The sequence below is a fragment of the Ambystoma mexicanum genome, chromosome 2p (genome assembly GCF_040938575.1).
Source record: "Ambystoma mexicanum isolate Mex_15411 chromosome 2p, UKY_AmexF1_1, whole genome shotgun sequence".
In the NCBI taxonomy this organism is placed as follows: Eukaryota; Metazoa; Chordata; class Amphibia; order Caudata; family Ambystomatidae; genus Ambystoma; species Ambystoma mexicanum.
Window position 1 is genome coordinate 448,792,503 of NC_090923.1, and position 21,346 is coordinate 448,813,848.

The 21,346-nt window shown below is 46.6% G+C and overlaps 1 protein-coding gene across 3 annotated transcripts in view; it reads right to left on the reverse strand.

Annotated features, from left to right (window-relative positions):
- The window catches only part of FRMD4B (FERM domain containing 4B), a 1,720,334-nt gene that overhangs the window by 146,149 nt on the left and 1,552,839 nt on the right, over positions 1–21,346 (reverse strand). For all 3 annotated transcript variants that reach the window (XM_069643814.1, XM_069643813.1, XM_069643812.1), the window contains one exon: positions 20,641–20,698. In XM_069643814.1, the coding sequence (XP_069499915.1) occupies positions 20,641–20,698 (58 nt within the window). The remainder of the gene's footprint in view (positions 1–20,640; positions 20,699–21,346) is intronic.

Sequence of the window (21,346 nt, forward strand, 5' to 3'; positions counted from 1 at the left end):
GGGAATGGGGGCCATGGAAACACTGGCACCATGCGGTAATAGTGCAGGTGTTTCCACGTCCGTCTGTGGCCGGTGGTGTTATGCCCGCCAGGTCAGACCTGGTGGGTGTAATGTCACCTGGCCGTAGACTTATATTTAGCCGGTCTGGAAAACGGTGCCGGTATGGTTTTACCGGCACCGTTAAATCCGGACTGGCTAACTTGTAATGAGGCCCATCTCTATAAGGAAGGTAGTGGCCCAGACTAGCACTGCGAGGGATGCCATTTTAGCAGGAGACAGAACAATTCTACACCCAATTTCTCTCCTTTCTACTGCATTTGGCAATACATTTTGTTTTTTTTTAAATAAAGTGGTATGTAATGGATGTATGTAATGGAATCTCCTGGAGGGAAACTGTGTTGTGTGCAATGTTTTTCACTGTATTGTTCAGACAAGTCCATAATTCTCACTTGAATGCTCTTGATAATTTGAAAATGTGGCTTTTCGGGTAGAAACATATACTTCTTCGCTGTCCAGTGTTTTGCTCCTGATTGGTCTTTTGTAAATAAGTCTTGGTGCTGGATTTCATGGCTCCTGATGGGGTTATTACTCTTACTGCGTCATGAGCTATAAAAAAACACGTTGCATTCCAAAATAAATACATATGATCTGTTTATTCAAATAACAGTTCGGTCCTGCAAGGTCGAGATGAAAGTTGAAATAATTAATCGAAACGCCAGTGTGCAATGTGTTATGAATAAACATTTCTCTAGAACCTGTTTATCTTGGCCTGAAAAATGTTTTCTTGTGCATGCGAGATTTGCCAATAGATCTGCATTTACATCCTTCGTGTGCCACCGGCAGAGAGATGAGCAGCAGCACAGTGCTTGCCACATTCTGCAGACTGGTGAGGGAGGCGCTCCATGGGTCTGTGCGATCATTCCTGCCCCTCAAAACCCCACATCGACACACACTGCATTATTGTGATACTACATTTAGGAAAGATTGAATGAAGCATGATATATTGTTAACTAAAGTATCAAAATAATGCTCCCTAGGATTGAAAATTCCTATTGATCTGTTACACTGTACACATGTTTTTTACTGCTTACTCCAGTTGCTGGCCTGTGACACTTTGGTCATCCATTGACTTGCTAAGGAGAACATTCCCACTGGATTCCTGTTGTAGCTTCTAACACGTTATTTGAGTATGATGTTGTTTCATCACCAGTTTTCTTTTCCAATGAGTTTTTTATTGAAACATTTTCAATGAAAAAACTCATAACAAATGTTTTGTTGAAAATATTTCGGTAAAAAACTCATGGAAAAAAAACATGGCGATGAAAGAACATAGAACCCGTTATTTATATTGGAAGCTGCTTACTAAGTTTCAGTTGGTATTCTTTAAATAGCCGGTCCGGTGGCCCTTCATGACAAGAGTCAACTCCATATGCATGCGGTCTGCCGCAAGCTCGCGTTTTACTCTTTGGGCATTAGCGGAGCACCCTGAGAATAGTATTAATGGCTATTTTGGGGGTGCAGACGTGGTTGGTAACAGTCTGGCAGGCAGCTCCAAGCCATGTCCACCCTAAAACGTAGTCATTAACCCTGCCCCAATACTGTTTATTACTTATTATAGTCACCCCTGATTTGACCAGTTCATCCCATTTCGTACACTCTTGTGCCAGGAGAATGGTGCAAAATACTTGTAACATCCGATACCCGCCCACTTTCTGTACGTTTTTCATTAAAATCCATGCCTGCTCTTGCCCCACCCCACAGGGCCAGGAGGGGTGAGCTGGAGATTCAGCTCATCTACGCTACTCCAACGCGCGTACAGAAAATTGATGCAGCAAGTAATAAAAGAATATTTGAATATTAATGAAAATGTAACCTTTACAAGATTGATATAATGGAAAGCATTTAAAAGCCAAGTGAGCACAGTGTTTACATCCAATTACTATAGGTTTTGGAAATCATTAATTGTCTGGTAAACTAAATGACCTTTAAGTGACATTCCACAATTTTAAACAGGGGCAGGCAGGCTCAGGATAATGCTGATGACACTTGTCAGAGAACAGATCTGTTATAAGAATATGAATGAATCATGCTTGCTGAACACTGCTAGAGCAGTGGTCCTCAAACTGTGGGGCTGTCCAAACTTGAGGGTGGGGGGTAGGCTCTTCTAAAAGTGGGGACGGTGACTGCTTTCAATAGAAAATATAAGCAGATATGGCATCTGGCAACACTATTTTTACTCAAGGGGGTTTCGGCAAGGCATTTTATTTTACTAAAGGTAGGGTTCACCATAAAAAACTTCGAATACCACTGAACTAGAGTGACAATAATGTTCATTGTTATTAATAATCAGAGGATTGACAAACATGACCGGGCTATTTCAAACACAAATAGGCAGCACTTTCATAAAAGGCATACAGAACCCGGAATGTGGCATTGTCACATCACGTGGTAATAGAAATGCCTACTTCGTTTCTTTCGAGAAGGCACCATATAAGACTGGACCCACGGAAACCATAACCTAAAGATGCAATACTACGCCATTGTAATTTAATGGAGGTGATGACTGACCAGCGGCCTGAACTCTAGCGAATAGCCAATGGCCAAGGATGATGCAGGTTACAGAGTCACTAAGCACATGGAGGTTCTTTCAAAGGTGTAGCTTGGAGCTGAGTTCTATGAGACTCAGTGATCCACTCTAGACTCACGTCTACCGGTGGTCTCCTGCACAACACATGCAAAGAGTGGTTTCACATCATTCTATTAATTTATCTGGTGTTTTAACACACACCTTAAGAAGGAACCCTGGAACATGGACCCTACTGAAACATCTCCTTTATGACTGAAGATGTGAATGTTATAGCGTTACATCTCTATATATTGTAAGGAAGGCATGGTATCAAATAGTAAGACAGATACAAGTGATCACAGTTCAAGGGCGTTTATTGAACTACAATTGGGTCTGAAAAACGCCTATCTAATCCTAAATCTAAAGATGGGAGCAAGCTACGACCATCAAATAGTAATAACGCAGTTCTAATCGAGTCTGTCAAAATAAAAGGGCCTATACTAATGAACCTATTGCCAATCCTTACTTCTAAATAAAAAATAGTGTGGGAAACAATGTTATGCAAAAGAAATAGAGTGTTAAAAAAATAATGTGTCACGATATTCAAGCCGTTGCCTTCCCTTCTCATGTTTTCACCACGGGACAAGGTGGTACACTTGAGTTTAGCACACTCTCTGGCTTACCTAACATGAGGATGCATGCAGTTCAAAACCTCAACATCAGGGCCTTCTGTGCCAAAGTCTCTTTGGCATTCAAAGTCTCATATTTCAGACGGCCTGATGCAACTCGACCAACATTAAAGTTCCTTTCTTCTTAGGATTTCACATATACAACTTCTCAGGTGAATTTCTGTTCACCCCGGGTCCACCTCTGCCAGGCTCAGATCCACTTTAACACAAAACCTTCTTGGGTGATTTACTGTTCACCTCGGGTCCCCATCCCCCGGGCTCAGACCCACTTTAACACAAAACCTTCATTTGGTCTCCCTCTGCCGGGCTCAGACCAGATTTATCTACTTTTCCAAACTTTCTTTACTTCTCAGCTGGATACCTTACAGATACCTTTGATTGAGCACCCACGTGGTGCCAGACCACTCTGTCAAAGGTATTGTATCTTGCTTTAAAGTTCAATCACTCATTAGCAGTTCAACTTTACTTGCGTCTCTTATCACATGTGTTTTAACAATGTTCGTTCCAGCACCCGCCATACAATGTTGCTGCTTGTAACCTTGGCTTTAACACAGATCGGGCTTGTATCGGTCTCTCCAACTCACCGGCTGTGATGATTTCATAGACCCTGCTTTGTTCTTGCAGCAAAGGACGGTACAACAGCGCCTGCTGATTCTCACCGACTTGATTATTGATATGGGAGCGCCCTGTGTATCTCCAATACACAATGCAGGATTCTTCAGCCTGGTTTCTTGGTCTTATGCTTTCTATTCTCTAGGGTTCTGGAAAGTAACAGTTCCTTGTTGAAAAGGTCAAGGGAACTTCCCTCTTTGTGATTTTTTTTCTGTTTTGCAGTCTTTCTTCTCTCATTCAGCTGCCGTTTCAAAACTGCTGCTTCCTCGTGTGCTTTGCCTCGCTCAAAGTGTACTCTCGTGCTCCATCCTTTATCCGTGTGGGAAGCTTAATGCAAGTCAGGTGTGTGTGATGGTCACTAATTGCCTGACCCCACCTGACCACTGTATTGGGACACGTCAGGTATACTGCTCGGGTGTTAGTCTGTTTTCTCCCACAGCGGGCTGTCCGTGTGAAAGTGTTCGTGTTGTAAAAGGGGAGGAGGTAGAGTTCCTAAATATCCTACCTGGTAGTATGGGGGTAAAGGTGTTATAGGGAATCGGATACCGCTTCTCACATCTGGTGTCCCATTCCCCGAAGACCCTTCACCCAGGTGAACCTCCTGCACTGGTCCACCCCCAGGAACTGGATCCAGAAGCGATGGCCATGTCCTGGCCACTTGGATGACAGATCCCCAGGGATTAGTGGGTGAAACACGATCTGGTTTCTCACAATACATAAAAGGGAAATTTGTGGATTTGAGTGTGTGGGTCTGTTCAAAATGTTCAGCATACCTCCCAACATGCTACAAACCTTAAATTTGGCATGTGGGTAAGAACCATGGTGTAGACGATGTAAAAAAGTATGAAATATACATGTTGCTAATTTGTGTGGTCTGCAATGCTTGGATATGCGTGGGTGTCTGTTTCAAAATGTTCAGCATACTTCCCAACATGCTACAAACCTGATGGTTGTCATGTGGGTAAGTCCCATGGTGTAGACAATGTAAAAAGTATAAAACATACCTTCTTCTGAATTTTTTAAAGCAGCCTGGAATGCTTTCCCCTGCCATATGGCTCTTTGCGCCGTAGTTCTGCCTTCGTTCTACGTTCATTGTTCTTCTTAAAGTTCAACAGTTCATGAGAACTTCAGCGGTTCATTGTTCCTAAACTTTCCACACGATCAGCATTCTAGCTGACATTAGCGGCACTCACTTTTTTAGTCAGACGGGTGATACAATACAGTGCTTTTGTAGTGATGCAGGTGACAGGAAATGGTGCATGTCTCTGCAGTAGTGTCCGCCATGACGTTGTCCGTCACACCGTTGCAAATCTCTCATGATAATCACAGAAACTTCATTCCCATGGAGGTTGATGAATATATGCCATCTCAACAGTATGAAGCTTCCATGCTTCAGCCTTACACGTACGTGTACAGCACTTCAAACGTAAATGCTTCAGCCTTACACATACAGCACTTACGTTGAGGTCACTGCTGACTCGGCTGTAGATTGGGACACCAATAATGTTGCTGCGCAATCTCAACGCTCCAACTCCAAGTAGCTGGAACCGATTTAGGGGATTCATGCTTTTCTCATGGTCAGCTTTATGTGGTTTTCTCCAGAGTTGGAAACAGAGACAATTTGTTCACACTAGCTCATACAGGAAAGGCTAGCAATATTGTCTACAAAGAAGCACTGGTTCAGTTTGTTAAATAATCTTCAAACTAGGACTGAAGTAGGAATCACAGTGTGAAGCACAGGTACACCTGCTAGTCATACATAAAATCTCAAATGTTCCGTTGATTTTCCCCATAAAAGAGGTTCCTATGGGCTCTGTATCAGTGGGAACAGTCTCCCTTATCCTTAGCCACTTCATGCAATACCTATAAACACTGAGACTACAGCCATCTCTAACTTCTATGCAGAAAATGCATTTGTTTCTGTGGGTATGGGTAGGGTCCTATACAATATTCGATGTAGTCCCTAATACCTTACCACTGGTCAAAATGTTCTATGTAGTGGTACTGGGCTATGCACATACCAATTCCTCTGTTGCCCCATTCACATTCGTCCAGAGAACCAGTTGGAGCTGCCCTGTATGCCCATTGATCCTAGCTACTTTATTTATTTCATTTACATGCATCATACTAGAGGTACCGGTAAGAAAAATGCATTAGACCAAATCAAGGATATTTCCACAGACTCATGCGTTAGCGAAGGCTAGGACCCATCTCTCCCTCTGGGGCCCAGAAGGTTTCAGCGACCTAGGCACAGAGTTAAATACATGATGTAATTCCAGAGATCTTGCTTGAAAGCATAAGAAAGAAATTGAACTTTTGGTAGAAAAGTATTTTTCAGTTATGGGTCAGATAAGGCTCTTCAAAAGCAAAACAAAAAAATTGAATTGGGTTTTTATATGCTTCATATCGTAGTACAGGAGACTGGGTATTGAACTGGTGCTGCTTGGCATTGTCTTGCTTTCAAGACGGGTGCAGTGCCTCTGAGCTACTCTGCCGGCCAAAATGATAGCTCTGCCACGACTATCATATATGGTTCCGAATATCTCCTGTGTCCTACTAAGACGCTGATTCGATACGCCCAACATCACAACTGTAGACTTTGCCTGGGCCTGGAAAGATCATGGATGAAACTCTAAGCCCACATTGTAAGCCTAAACACTCTCAATCTGAGAGGGAAGATTTTCAATGCCGAAATTCAAAGGTTAATATTGGACATTGTATCTGCCACTTATAGGACCCTGATGTCATGATGAGAGAAGGACTCTCTGCTTCTCCATACTCCAAGAGGAGCAGACAGTCAGTGCGTTTGAAGGATCTAGGGCCCTGTCTGTCCTTATTATATGTCACAGAACACTGCCAAATCACACTATTACTACTATACCATGCTATAAACCTGCACAGTATCCATTTAGCTGATCCGCTTATTCAGAACATGCAAGAAAGTGGCAGAAAGTGGGTGCTCACCAAGACAAAGGAAAACAAAAGCAAGTGTCACATTTTTTACAGTCTAGCCTCCAGGCCTCAGGGTCATTTTCATCTCTGGAAGCAAGTCAACCCCTCAGACCTGTTGATATGTTGCTGTTGCTAAGTGTTGGTGGGAAGGAATACCAATTGGTTTCTATGCTCCAAGACGATGCTTGATTCAGAAAGTGTAATATTTATGTCGCCTTTGTACCATGTTGCAGTTGTCACCTAAAAGAGAACAACATTATAACTTTTTCTTTGTCTTCAAAGTCCTGTCAAAGACTTTCCATTTTTGAAATTTCTGTTGATTTCTTTAAAAAAAATTGATTCTCAGTCATATAAATGAAAATATACAAAATGCAAAACCCAATTCCGTTTTTCCCTTTTAAGTGAAATGCTTTGAATTGAAATATTTATATTATGCTAACCCTGGCAGAATAAACTGCATTTGGACACAAATGGTACAAGAGAGGTTGCCAATGTAGCATAGAAGGAGCAAATGTTCCAAAACTAATTTAACAAACATGCTTTTAAGGATTTGCGAAAAATGTAATAACTCTGTCATACTTCGTAGTTTCCAAGGCAGGGAATTACAGAGTTTAAGGCCAAGAAATTCAAACCGCTGATCGTCTCGCAACACGCTTCAGGAAGAGGGAACGACAAGTAATAGTTTTGTCAGATGATCTAAGTGAATGGCTTGGTTGATACTAGTTACGTTTAGCTGACAGATAGGATGGTGCAAGACCATGTAGACTTCTAAAGACCAAGCAAAGGAACTTAAAGTCAATTCTTGCCTTGACCAGCAGCCAATGAAGAGATCTGCGTAAGGCGGAGATAGCGGTTGATTTGGGGACTTTAAAGATTAGTCTAACAGCAGCATTATGTGCTCTCTGCAGCCTCAACAGTTGTTTCCCCAAGGAGCCTGCGAGCAGGCTGTTGCCATAGTCCAGACGCGAGTTGACAAGAGCTCCCACTACTGTGGAATGATCCTCTGAGGGGATAAAGAAAATTACTTTGTGCAGAAGCCGTAAAGAGTGGAGAACAGACTGAACCTTGGCTGCCACTTGGGGTTCACTAACAAGACTTGCCTGCCCAATGCATCCAAGATTTTGTAGTTTAGGAGTATAGTTAAAACTCCTGCCCATACGACAGAGGGGGCGGAGGACATTTAGAAGCATCCGCTACCAGGTGTTTGGGTCCGATCAAAGCCACTTCAGTTTTATTGGCATTCAACTGCATTCTGTTTTGGGACAACAAAAGACTAACTTCTTACAGACACTGACCCACTTTCTGAAATTATTCCTCAAAGATGCTGACTTTCAAGAAAATGTGTGCATCGTCGGATTAGAGTGGAAAGTTAGATTTAATTTCCTGATGATGTTCATTAGAGGTTTCATATAGACATTTAATAAGAGGGGTGAAAGTGAAGAGCACTGAGGAACACCACAATTCACGGGCAGAGTGTCAGAAAGTTGCTCCCATAGTCGATCTGTTGACGACCATCAAAATGCTGCGCTTTTATTCTCATATTGGACTGTTTTAGATTTAATAAAATTTGAAGCATCATTTCTGGTACTTGGAAATGTTTATCTCGGGCCTTGCCAGTTACTTAGGACATACATTTGGATTGTAGAAGGGCTGTAAACATTGCACATTTCCTTGCACATGTTTTTTTAGATGCTGCGTGCAGGCTGTAGCTCACATGTTTGTTTTTAAACTGGCACATTTCTTTCTTGGCTCCTTCACTCTATACTTATGGGATATTGTCCCTGAAAAGAAGACAGGACCCCGCATTACCATCAGGAGTGGCACCAACCAAACATAAAGTGTGAGGCACAAATGTAAGTGACCGTGCTGCCAGCATGGAACCTCCCTAATGCTTCCTCCACCCATAACTGTCAGACCTTTTATTGGGACTAGGAGTACAAAAGTCACTACAGCGATTAACTTTCACTTATTCAACTATGCAAAAATGTTCTTAAGAACAGACTTGCCAAACTGGCCATCAGTTCTTGAGTTTGAATTCAGAAACAGGTACTTGCAGAATGCCTGGGAGTAGCCCATTTGCTGTCTTGCATTTTCCATGTAGCTGATAAACTAACAAGTAAGGATTAGTCCTAACCAGATGGGCATAGACACACTTGAGAGGCTTGATCTTTCGTAGCATGTAGGTTTCTTGGATACAGTGCACCAACCAAGTAGCTGTGGTTGCCTTAGTGCCCTTCACTCCAAGGGAGGAAGCGCAATATGGGAAAGAAGGTGCAGAGATTTCCTAACCTCTTTTAATCTAGACATATATCATTGTGGAGCTCTGCTTAGCCAGGTTATCCAGAGGCCTTTCGGCTCATAGTCTTGGCTACAATACCTAATCTATGGGTTGATGTGAAATTGCCAGAAGAAAATATTAGTACTGTGAAGGCATCATGAAGTAAGACACAGTAAATGTCTGGATGGTAGAAGGCCGGACTTGCCCTTTGCTAAGGTGGGATTTCCCTCCCTGAACAAAACTAAGGTAAGTCTGAGTCCAAATGTTCCATTTAGGAATCTGTATGTGTCCAAAACCTATCCTTGCCCTCACAACTAAGGCTAATCAATGTGTAGGGATGTCAATAATCAAGAATTAATATTCAACATAAAGTTATGAGCTTCTTCCAGCTCTTAGCTTCTTCTTCAGCCCCCCTTTCCCAAGTTTAAAACAGTTCCCCCAAAGCCTTAAGATTACCTTTCTCCAGTTCAAGGCAATACAGGTCCACACAATCCTAGGGGTTCCCTTCCCCAAGTTCCAGGCAACAAAGTTAAAAAGAAACAGGTCTTGAGTCGTCATTCTCAGCACAATATTTGTAGTTCCTCAAGTCTCAGCGTCCCTTCCTTAAGACGTTAACTCAGGCACTTGTTCCTTGGCTTGTTTCGCAATGTTCTTGGTTTTAAAAGTTTAGGACACACTGGTCTAGGTGCCGTTGTCAGACCGCAGGGTCCATACATCACAGGTCGGGCAACTAGGATTCCTATGCTCTTCAGTTCGCACAGGTTCTTCTGTGCTTACCCCTGTGTACAGAGTCACATTCACTTAGTCTCTCTGTATTTGCTTTTTGGTGCAAGGTGCAGTTTTATATTCTTCTGGCTTCTCCTGGTTAGCCTTTTGGCTCTGCTATAATGTGTCCCACACCTCTGGCCAGTCTTCTTTGCTGCACTATATTTGTTCATACCATTCACTTTATGGTTGGCTTTTCATGGCCCCACTTCTTTGTGGTACTCGTTCACACTTGCGCTCCGTCCTTGGGTTGCTTTCAAATGTGAACTTTCGCTTTGGCTGTTATTTGTTATTTACTTGGCTCATAACGTTTCATAAAATTCAGGAAGCAATGTGCTGAATTTCAGGTTTTTACCCAGTTCAGTACTCAATGTGCATAGTTTGCCGTGATTTCAATTTTTATTTATAGTTCGGTATTCAATATACCTGATTTCATTCGTTTTCAGGTTTTCTTATAGTTGGGCATTTAATAGGCATGATTTAAGTACGTTTCAAGTTTTCTTATAGTTTGGTATTCAATGTGCAGGATTTAAGTACATTTCATGTTTTCATTACATTCGGCATTTCGCTCACTTACGTGCAGCCTGCTAGGAGCGCCTCGGCTCTCCCCATCACTCACCGGTTCTGGCGTTCCACTTCAGAGGCTCCTGCTGCTTCTTTTCTGCTTCTCAGGTGGCAGGCCAGACTCTGCGAGCCCTGCTCGCATGTCATTTGCTTTTGAGCACATGCGAGTAACTCCACTACCTCTTGGTGGATGTGTACGGGGCATCCTTTCTGCTCTAGCTGCTTGTTTCCCCAATACGGAGGCTCCCACGCCTAGGATGTCAGCCGGCATCCTCGATCTGCTCCTCCGGTCCACCACAGCTGTCTCCTTACGGTACAGGTCTTCTCCACACAGGCCTCCCTGTTGCTCTCCATACTGCTTTCTGACTCTCCATTTGTACACCTGGAACCACTTGACTGGTTGCAGATGTTCACTCTCAATTGTGTTTGCCTGACCATAATTAGAGGGACATGCCTGACCCTCATAGTACTCTGCAGGCATATTCCAGCACTAGAGTTGTGAAATGGTTGTTTGGTGTTCACTACTCTTAGTTGCCTCTTCCTCGTCCCAGTACTGTCAGGGATGAAATGTGGGTAAAAATAGGGGCGATGGCTTACACTAGTAAAAAAAGCCGTGGGGGGGGAGGGGGTTGGCTGGTCCTCAATAGGAAAAGTGGATAGCATGTCTCTCCTGTAGATACTCCACTCCCAATCTCCAAGGACCCTCCACCAAGATGATCCTCCCTCGCTTCTCCACCCCCAGGGTCGGGATCCACGAGTGATGGCCTTTCCCTGGCCACCTGAGCAGAGGATCCAGGGGGAGTATGAGTGAGGATACCCTCAGGTGTCTCAAAGTACAACCTTGTAGCTCTGAAAACTGTTCTTCTGAAGGTTATGGACCCTGTATACTGATGTAAAGTCACTGTGTAACCAATTGGAGACTTGACAAGCTCAAAGGTTTATGAATCAGAGAAATGAAATGTTACGGTCTTACAACAGATGGGTTGGAGGCACATGTGGGTGAAGTTTCAGGAAGCCAATAAAATGCCTCTTCACATAGGATAAGACTGAGAGAAAATAAAGTAGAAATCAGCTATGCATCTATTGCAGACATGTACAGCAGGAGTCCATCTCTCTGCCTTCTACCACCAAGTCCACCATGAAGAACAGCACCTGCCTAAAGAACTCTTCAGAAGTTTGGGGCCATTCTCAAGGGACCAGTGGCACTTGTTATCCTACTCCAGTAGTATAGTCTAGTACACTGCTTTCTACCTGCCTTTAAGTCCTCTAAGGTCTCTTTTATGTGTCCCAGAATTCTGAAAATTAGCTCCTCAGGGAGAGGCCGCTAAGCAGACTGAATGAAGGGGTGCACAACTAGACCAACTTTTGAGGGAGACGTTCATGTGTGAAGGAAGAGGCTCAGGAGGGTGACCGACAGCGTATGAGATCAGGAAACCACACCTTCGCTGGGCCACTGTGTTGATATCAGGATCAGGTTTCAGTGTATTTCTATTTTTTAGAAGCAAGGATGTAATTCTGAACAGAAATGACATAGAGGATACATTACAGAACTCGAAGGCAGTTCCTATGATCGTATGGATGAAGTAGGTGAGGTTGTGATGTGGTGGTCTAAAAGAATGTGGACCAGGGACAGCGAACAGAAAATGATATAGTGCTCGCCACTGGTCACCTTGCGAACCACTTTTGTGAAAAGAAGCATGGGACGCAGAGCAAAGGAGGGAACGCATAAACGCTCTGCTCATCCATGGTGCAAGCCACTCATTGCCCAGCAAGTTGTGGCGCAGAAGAAGAGGACATTTCCTCTTCTCCCATGAATCAAACAGACTGCAAACAAATTTCCAAATAGGCTGAAGATCCGATCCACCAGCCTCAGAGATGGACTATTCGTGGGCAGGGTATCTATGCCTGCTGGGGATGTTTGCATGTGCATTGAGCTCCACTGTTAGATGTGCCACAATTGGGGAAACTCCATGGTAGATGCACCAAGTCCAAACGTTAAAAAGAGGAGACTGCTCTTGAGCCTCCTGATTTCAAAAAGCTGCCAAATGTAAGTATTTTTCTCTCAACAACGGGAACTACCTGTACACAAGAAACCATAAGACTGAACAGCCATTGGAACAGGAAGACCAGGGCTTGTTCATCCTGCATGAACTAGAGACATGCACTGTGAATGTCCAAGATCATGTCCTCCATTGAAAACTGCTGGCAGGTGCCATGTCCCAAATTCATTCAATAGACTGTATCTTCTGTTTCAGTGTCAGGGATGGGACTCCCAGATTAGATGTACAGATGAAGCCCCCTATCTAGCGAATAAAATCCCCAGGCATCAGTCCTTGTAATCTGCAGCCACTTGCACAAGGGGGGTGTGGGGTGCTCTGAGCCTCTTCCTTCCTGATGAACCATTGGGAAAGTGAAACAAGAGAAAGACAGATGCTTATCCTCTTGCAGTTCACACATCTGGTGTAATCGATTAATGGGAGTCATATGAAATTTGCAGCAAATTCATGAGCTGGTAACAGTAGTGACCTGTATGAAAGAGAGTTGCACGCAACACCCAGGTTCCATTCGTGGTCTGGCTTGTGGCATTCCAAAGAGGGAGAATGCATGTCCAGGCAGGGAAAATGCTGGCCACAGACATCAGTGGCTGAAACCAGTGCTCCAGAAGATTGACACAGGCAAGCTTTTGAGGAAACTGTAACCCTATTTTAAACTCGAAAGTGCAGCGGTAGCCGGATGCTACTGCCTCTTCTGCATTGAGAAAAGGGCTGGGAGTTGGCAGGAAAGGATGTTTGGTGTCAGAGGCTAGCTGCACATGTTCATGCGTTCAGCAGGGGTTTCTTTAATCAATGAAGCTCCATATTGTAATGGCGTGAGGGGAGGCCCCAACAACGCGCGTGGCACCACAAAGAAAAGCCAGAGACGGAGCGATGCTGCATATGTCTTCTTTATTCTTTATCATGAACGAACTGCCCCTTAGTCCTGCCTCCCGCATTCTGTCACTTCCCTGTTCCCTTACGTGCTTCCTTCCTGGAACACCCGCCCCCCTGGCCAAACACTGAAACGTCAACGTGACCCCCCCCTTTTTAAACATTAACGTGTCCCTCACAACAGGTGAGCAGGGGATGAGGTTTATCAACCCATTTCCTCAATCCATCGGCAGGGCTTGTTCCGAGCCCTTTGAGGACGGGCACTTGTAGACCCTTGCGGGCTTCCACTAACCTCCACCTCAGGTACGCCTTCGATGTCCGACTCTTCCGTTTCTCCTTGGTCCCCGAGATATGGATCATCGGGCTCATAGTCAAGAGGAGAAACCACTCGGCCACTCAGGCGGCGAGATCCCAGAGAGGGAATCCCCTTGAAGTGTGAAGAGTTTCGGGTGACAGACCCTTCCACACCATGGGCAGTGATCATAGAGCCCTTCCTCTGCATGTCTAATAACGGCTCACCTTGAAAGACTGCAGTGTGTTTGTGAGTCTGAGGTTGTTTCACGGTGACAATGTCACCCACTGCAATCTGTGGTTCTTTCGCCCCTCTCCGTTGATCTGCATACTCCTTCATGCGCTCCTTGGCGGCACCATCTCGTTCCCTCAGGTCCCGGTCCTCTGGTGGTCCTCGCAGAGTGGCCTGCGGGATACGGGTCCGAATGTCTCTCCCAAACATGACCTCAGCAGGCGTTTTCCCCGTGGTGCTATGAGGAGTGCCCCGGTAATCCTGCATCAGCTGATTGAGCTCTTGCTAAAATGGTTACCCGGTGAGCTTGGCAATTTGGAGGGCCCGCTTTAGATTAGCCATAACGCGTTCTATCATGCCATTCGCCTGTGGCCATAGGGGTGTGATCTTCCTGTGATGGAAGCCGAGAGAGTTTGCAAAATGTGCAAACTGATGCCCATTGAATAGGGGACCATTGTCCGTCTTGAGCACCCTTGGGATGGGGTAAGCAGAGAATATACAATCCAGTGCCAGTACCACATGATGAGCGGCTGTGGAGGATATGATTTGTATTTCCGGGTAGCGGGAGTACTCGTCCATCACTGCCAGCACATATTTCCCTCCTTCCACGGGCCCAAAGAAGTCGGCGGCGATGGCCTCCCATATTCCTTGTGGAAGCTCTGACATCCTCAAGGGTTCCGGATGCCGGTTGGGTGTGATGAGGCTGCACGTGGGACAAGATTTTAAGGTTTCCTCCACTAGGGAGTCCATGCCTGGAAACCACACCTTTTGGCGCAGCATGCATTTGGTTGACACCATCCCTCGGTGGTTCTCATAGGCGATCTCGATGACTTTTGCCCGTAGGGATGGCGGGATCATCAGCCTGCAGTCCTTTAGAAGGAGGTGGTCATCAGACAGGGCTAATTCATCCTTCACCTGGATTAGTGATTCCACTTCACCTTGTACCTGGTCCCCAGCTGCACGCCCTTTCTGTTTGACTCTCCTCCACATGCCCGATTCGAGGCCTTCACAAATGATCTGACACGCTGGATCATTTTCCGTCTCTTGGGCAATGGTCCCGATATCGATCCCTTCTGGAGTGGTCTGGTGAATGAGGTATCAGAGGTATCTGTCTGCCACCGATGGTTCTGGCGTGCACCCCTCTCGAGGCCTTCTGGACAGAAAGTCTGCTGGATTCTCTCCTTTTCCTGGCCGATGCACAATTTCGAGTGCATAGTCTTGCATCCGCAGCCCCCAGCAGGCTTTCCTCTGGGGCATTTTTGCTTGGGGGTTCCCATATAGGAACAGCAAGGCCTGATGGTCCATGATGACGCGGAATGGCTTGCCATACAGGAACAAGTGAAAGTGTTCACAGCCCCACACCACAGCGAGTCCTTCCTTCTCTGCCTGTGAGTATGCCTGTTCAGTGGCAGAGAGGCTCCTGCTGGCATATGCAACGACATGTGTTCTTGCGGGATCTCTCAGCTCCACCTGAGCTAGAATGGCCCCCAGACCGACATAACTTGCATCAACCGTCCGTTCCGTTTGGTGGTTTGGGTTGTAGTATGATATGTTCTCTGCTCTGGCGACCCTTTCGCGGATGATCTCAAAAGCCCTTTGGCACGCCTCCGTCCGGCTGAAAGTGGCATCCTGTCTTGTGAGTAGTCTTAGGGGTTCACTTACTGTGGCGAAGTCCTGGATGTACCGGGTGCAGTAGCTGGCGAGACCCAGAAAAAACCTTAACTCTGAGACGTTGGCTGGGGGTGCGGTGTCAAACAGTGCAGTGACCTTGTCCAGATCTGGGGTCATGCCGGCCTCAGAAAATATGTGACTGAAGAACTTCAAAGTGCTCTTCTGGAACTCGCACTTTTCCTTGTTGAGCGTGAGATTTGCTGCCTCTAGAGCTTTGCACACTTTCATGAGAGCCTCATCATGTTTATTGACGTCCGAGCCGAAGACCAAGATGTCATCGCTATAGTTGAGGCAGTTCGAGATTTGCTTGATGACATTGAGCACCTCGGCCTGAAAGATTTCGGTGGTCGAGGACACACCGAAGCTCAGCCTTTTATAGTGAAAGAGGCCCATATGCGTGACAAAGGTGGTGATGTTCCGGCTTTCTGGGCTCAGTACCAGTTGGTAGTATCCTTTCTGCAGGTCTAACTTGGAGAACACATTGGCCCCGTTTAAAAGATGAATCATGTCTGAAATGTGGGGAGCCAGGTGTCTTTCTCTCCGTATGGCTTGATTGGGGCGTCTCATGTCGACGCACAATCGAATGGCTTCTGACACCTTTTCCGGCCTTGGCACTATAGGGGACACCCAGGTGGTGGGGCCAGTGGCCGGCTCGATGATATCTTGCTCGAGCAGTTTGTGTAATTCATCCTCCACCTTCTTCTGGATGTTAACTGGGATCCCCCGATAGTGTTGTGCTACGGGGCAGATGGAGTTGTCAATGTGAAACTTTATGGGTCGATTCTTTAGTTTCCCGATGCCTCTGAATATTTGTGGGTAGAGGTTGATGGTTATGTCCACCGGGTCGATGTATTTGTGGACCATAATATTATATATGATGTGAATGAGTCCCATATCAGATGCTGCTTTGAAACTTAGCATGCATCCGCTATCAGTTTTGGTTGCAAGGACGTGAATGGGGATTTGTTTCTCATGCCCTTTGTATCTGCAGGTCCCCTCGAACTGTCCTAGACACTTGAGGGGTGTCTTGGCCCCATATGCATAAATGTCTACTGTAGCAGGGCACAGTTTTGCCAGTGTGGGCAGGTCCTTGAAGACAAGTTTCACTGATGACATTGACCGTGGCCTCCGTGTCGATGAGGAACTCTGCAGGCTGCTCATTCAGTTTAATGATTAGGGTAGGGCTGTGTGCCATCGCTGTGGGATTCCCCAGGGCATATACATAGGCCTTTCTCTTTTGATCGCTCCCTGATGAGCTGGGGTCAGAGTTAGATGGAGACTGTTCAACAAGATAGCACACATGACGTCTTGATCTGCGCTCAGGCTTCGCGCGCATTACGTATCTCTGTCTGTCTCTCCTCTCCCTTCTTTGCCTCTCCTCCCCTGAATCTCTTTCCTTTGTGTCCGGGGTAGCCTGGTTACTTGTCCCCTGGGGAGCCATGGTGGGGAGGTTCCCAAATGAAAAGCTGGCTTTTGGCCTGGGTCGGGATGGTGCCTCCCTGGTCCTGTCCCTCCCTTTGTCACAGAAGAGCCTACACACAGACTTAAAGTGGCCCTCTTCACCACAAGTTGCGCAGCGTTGGCTGATGGCTGTGCCGGTTCCTTCGTGGTGGTATTCAAAATCGCACTGGTAGCAAAAGAGTTCCTCCGATCTTCTCTCCTGCTGCAATCTGTTGATGTCTCCCCTGTAGTCAGGTTATTGAAACTGAGTCTATGGCCCTTTCAGCCCTGGCTAGGGCGAGGATTTCGTCCAGCGTGCGTTGTTTCTGAAGCAGTTTCCTGCGAAATGTCTGCGACTCGCACCCTGCTATTATTTTAGATCAGAGTGCCTCCGTGTTAGAGTAATTTGCAAAGTCACAGGGCCTCATTACGAGTATGGAGGCAGCCATGGCTCTATGGCTGCCTCCATAGCGGGCTCCATTACGGGGCTCCTGCAATGAGAACTTACCGGGTCACTCCGACATAGGAGGACCCGGTAATTCCTCCTTGCAGGAACCATTCCCCATTCCCATTTGAGCCCTCATAGGGCTCAATGGGAATGGGGAGGGAGGTAATAACGGGCACATTATGAATGGCCCGTTATTACCTCCCTCTTCCCCTCGCGGGACCCGGAAAAGATGTCGGGTTTTACCAGACATCTGATCCGGGTCCCGCAAAGGGAACCTCGTAATCGGCGCTACTGTAATGAAGGGGGCCGGTCCCGTACCGGCCCCTTTCATTACGGGAGCACCACCCTTATAATGAGGCCCACAATGTTTCATTTTGGTCCAGAGCCACATGACATAGTCCTCCATAGTCTCACCCTTGATTTGCTTGGTACTGTGGAAGAGATGCCTCTCGTAATCCACGTTGTGGGGAGTGAAGTATGCGGCTAGCGCGTCTTTTAGGTCTTGAAGGGAGTCGATGGATTCGGGGGGCACCTCGTCGATGTCCCGTGTCGCGGAGCCCACTGCTAACTTCAACAGGCATTTCTGACGTGCGTCCTCTAGGGGCCCTGTGGCCCCCATATACAATTCAAAGTCCCTGATCCATTTGGTCCACCTGGGACCCATGTTGCTCGTGTCCGAGACATCAAAAGCCCCTGGCATTTGCGCCGCTAGTGTGTCCGGGAGCCTGTATGGAGTTTGATCCACCACTGGGGAGTCCTGCCCTGCAGCCCTTGGGCCTGTGCACCTTGGTCGTTGTCTTGGCCTGACATTGTCCTGACCAGTTCTCGGCCGTCCTAGATTCTGCAGTCGGCTCATTGCAAAACACCTCCTGTGTCCCCCTTACTGTTGATGGCTGCCTCCTTAGGCATGAGCACCACCCGCGTAGGACAGGGTCTCTGGGGGATGTCCCTCTACTCTTTGGGGACCGGGATGGCTGCCTCTAGTGGGCACGAGCACCATCCGTGAGGCTGGCAAAGTTCCTGAATCCTCCTACCTCAGGATGCACATGGAGGTGCGCTCACACTGTGTCCCTGGAGTGCAGGGCACGGATTTCCTCCTTCCGTGCTGTCTTGCGCCTCCTTTTCACCCTCTGCTGCCCGGGCGGCCAGCAGCGTGTTCCCGCTGCAGTCCTGTGTCTCCGCCACCCCACACAGAGCTTCCAGCGTTCCTTCAGTGCTCCCATGCCTTATGCGAGCTTCCTTTCCGGGTGTCGCGCACCCTTCAGTGTGCAGCGTGCTTTCCACTGCACGTGGAACTGCTGCTTTGGCTGGGCGTTCCACCGCCACATGTGAGCGGTCTCTCTGCTCAATTATCACCTTCGCACTGGAAGGCTACCCGCCTCCTCGCCAGTGTAATGGTGTGAGGGGAGGCCCCACCAACGAGCGTGGCGCTGCAAAGAAAAGCCAGAGACGGAGCGATGATGCATAGGTCTTCTTTATTATTTATCACGAACGAACTGCCCCTTAGTCCCGCCTCCCGCCTCCCGTCACTTCCCTGTTCCCTTGCTTACTTCCTTCCCGGAACACCCGCCCCCCGCAAACACTGAAACGTCAACGTGACACATATGGAGTTGGAGAAAAGGGGGCAGGATGTAGCTGTGATCGAGGATAAAGACAGGGAGAACATGAAGGGAAATACTGGGGTGGGGAAAGATGCAATGAGCAGTATCTAGGCAACAGACATCTATGGGCATGTGGTGTAAGGCAACCGACATCTATGTGAAAGCACTGTACAAATCAAGTGACGTGGGATGGAGAGAGAGGGTAGCAATGTGGGGACACCAGTAAGCGGAAGATACTGTGAAATCAAGTGACATGGAATGGATGGGCAGGGTTAGCAATGGTGGGATACGGGGAAGGAAGCTGAGGGTGCTGTAAAATCAAGTGAAGAGAGATGGATAGTGAGGGTGAGCAATGGTGGAACATATGGGGAGGTAGGCTGTTGGCGCTGTAAAATCAAGTGACAAGGGATGGATGGGGTGAGCAATGGTGGGACATATGGGGAAGTAGGCTGTAGGTGCTGTAAAATCAAGTGACGTGGAGGGGATGTGGGTGAGCAATTATGGGACATATGGGGAGGCAGGCTGTTGGCGCTGTGACATCAAGTGACAAGGGATGGATGGGGTGAGCAATGGTGGGACATATGGGGAAGTAGGCTGTAGGTGCTGTAAAATCAAGCGACGTGGAATGGATGTGGGTGAGCAATAGTGGGACATATGGGGAGTTAGGATGTAGGCGCTGAAAAATCAAGTGACAAGGGATGGATGGGGTGAGCAATGGTGGGACGTATGGGGAGGTAGGCTGTAGGCACTGTCAAATCAAGTGACAAGGGGTGGATGGGGGCGAGCAATGGTGTAGGCTGTAGGTGCTGTCAAATCAAGTGACAAGGGATGGATGGGGGCGAGCTATGGTGGGACATATAGGGAGGTAGGCTGTAGGCACTGTCAAATCAAGTGACAAGGGATGGATGGGGTGAGCAATGGTGGGACATATGAGGAGGTAGGTTGTAGGCTCTGTGAAATCAAGTGACAAGGGATGGATGGGGTGTGCAATGGTGGGACATATAGGGAGGTAGGCTGTAGGCGCTGTCAAATCAAGTGACAAGGGGTGGATGGGGCGAGCAATGGTGGGACATGGGGAGTTAGGCTGTAGGCGCTGTAAAATCAAGTGATGTTGGATGGATGAGGACGGTGAGCAATGATGGGATTGGAGAGGTAAGCTGAAGGCACTATAGAATACTGGGCAACGAGCTCGCACCTGTAGTGCAAAGTTGATTTGTAAAACATGTTTTAATTAAAAACTATTCTTACTCTTAGCTTTATGAACCAAATAAATAATTCATATAGGAATTCTGCAGATGTCTGTTTTGCTATTAGAAGTTTTCCATTCATTAAGATAGTATTCAGAAATGTCACTGTTCTAGCATACATTGGGAGAGAAATCAGTGCTTAATTGGTGCAGTTGCTCCCTTGTTTTGTTTCTCAGAACACACCGTACGGATTGTCAAGGAACTAAAAACTGCATTACCCATTATATGCATTTTGTGCATATTATTACAAAATATTTATACACATACCTACACATATACAGTTGCAGAAAGCAATATCAACAGAGGTAAATAATACATGTGATCATGTTCCAGATGTGCCAACAGGCTATGACTGACCTTTACTCCATAGTAATGGACACCATAGGTGGGCAGGGCTTCCACTATTGTCATGTACCTGCAAATAAAAATAGGAGGATGTTGGCAACGGTTAAGGATCCAAACCAAGTCAATGGGTCAACATTCGGACATCGTCAAGCTTACCCTCTACAGTGATTCTGGCCCTTCACCCCTCTCTTCTCCATAGATCCCCACCCGCCCATAACACCCAACGTCTTGCCACACTCAAAACCATCCACACGTTCAAATTTTTGTGACACCAGTCCCTGCTAATACCACCTGACACCATAACCTAGTAAGCCCCAAACCTCACTTAAGGCTGCCTGCGGTAAATATTGTTTTCATTCTTTTCTCTTGTCTGTTCTTTCCTTTTCTAGTTCTCTCCCCTTTTCACCTGGCCCTCTTTCTTAGTTTCTTTCTTTCTTTTCCCTGTTTCTTTGCATCAGCCTCTTTGTAGTTTCCTCCTTTTCGATAACAATGTGCGGTTAATAAAAAACATTGCCAAACTCCTTTGTCAAATAACAGTAATCTACAAATACCAGTCACAGTGAAGACTGTGCTTGTGGTCACGCCGCGGGGCTCTCTAACATCACTAACAATGCATGAACTGGGGTAGCAGTGAAAGCGCGGGAATGGATGGCATGATCCATGCTCAGCCCTCAGTGTGCCCAGCCTGTGCCTCACTTACTTTCCCATACTTTTTCAC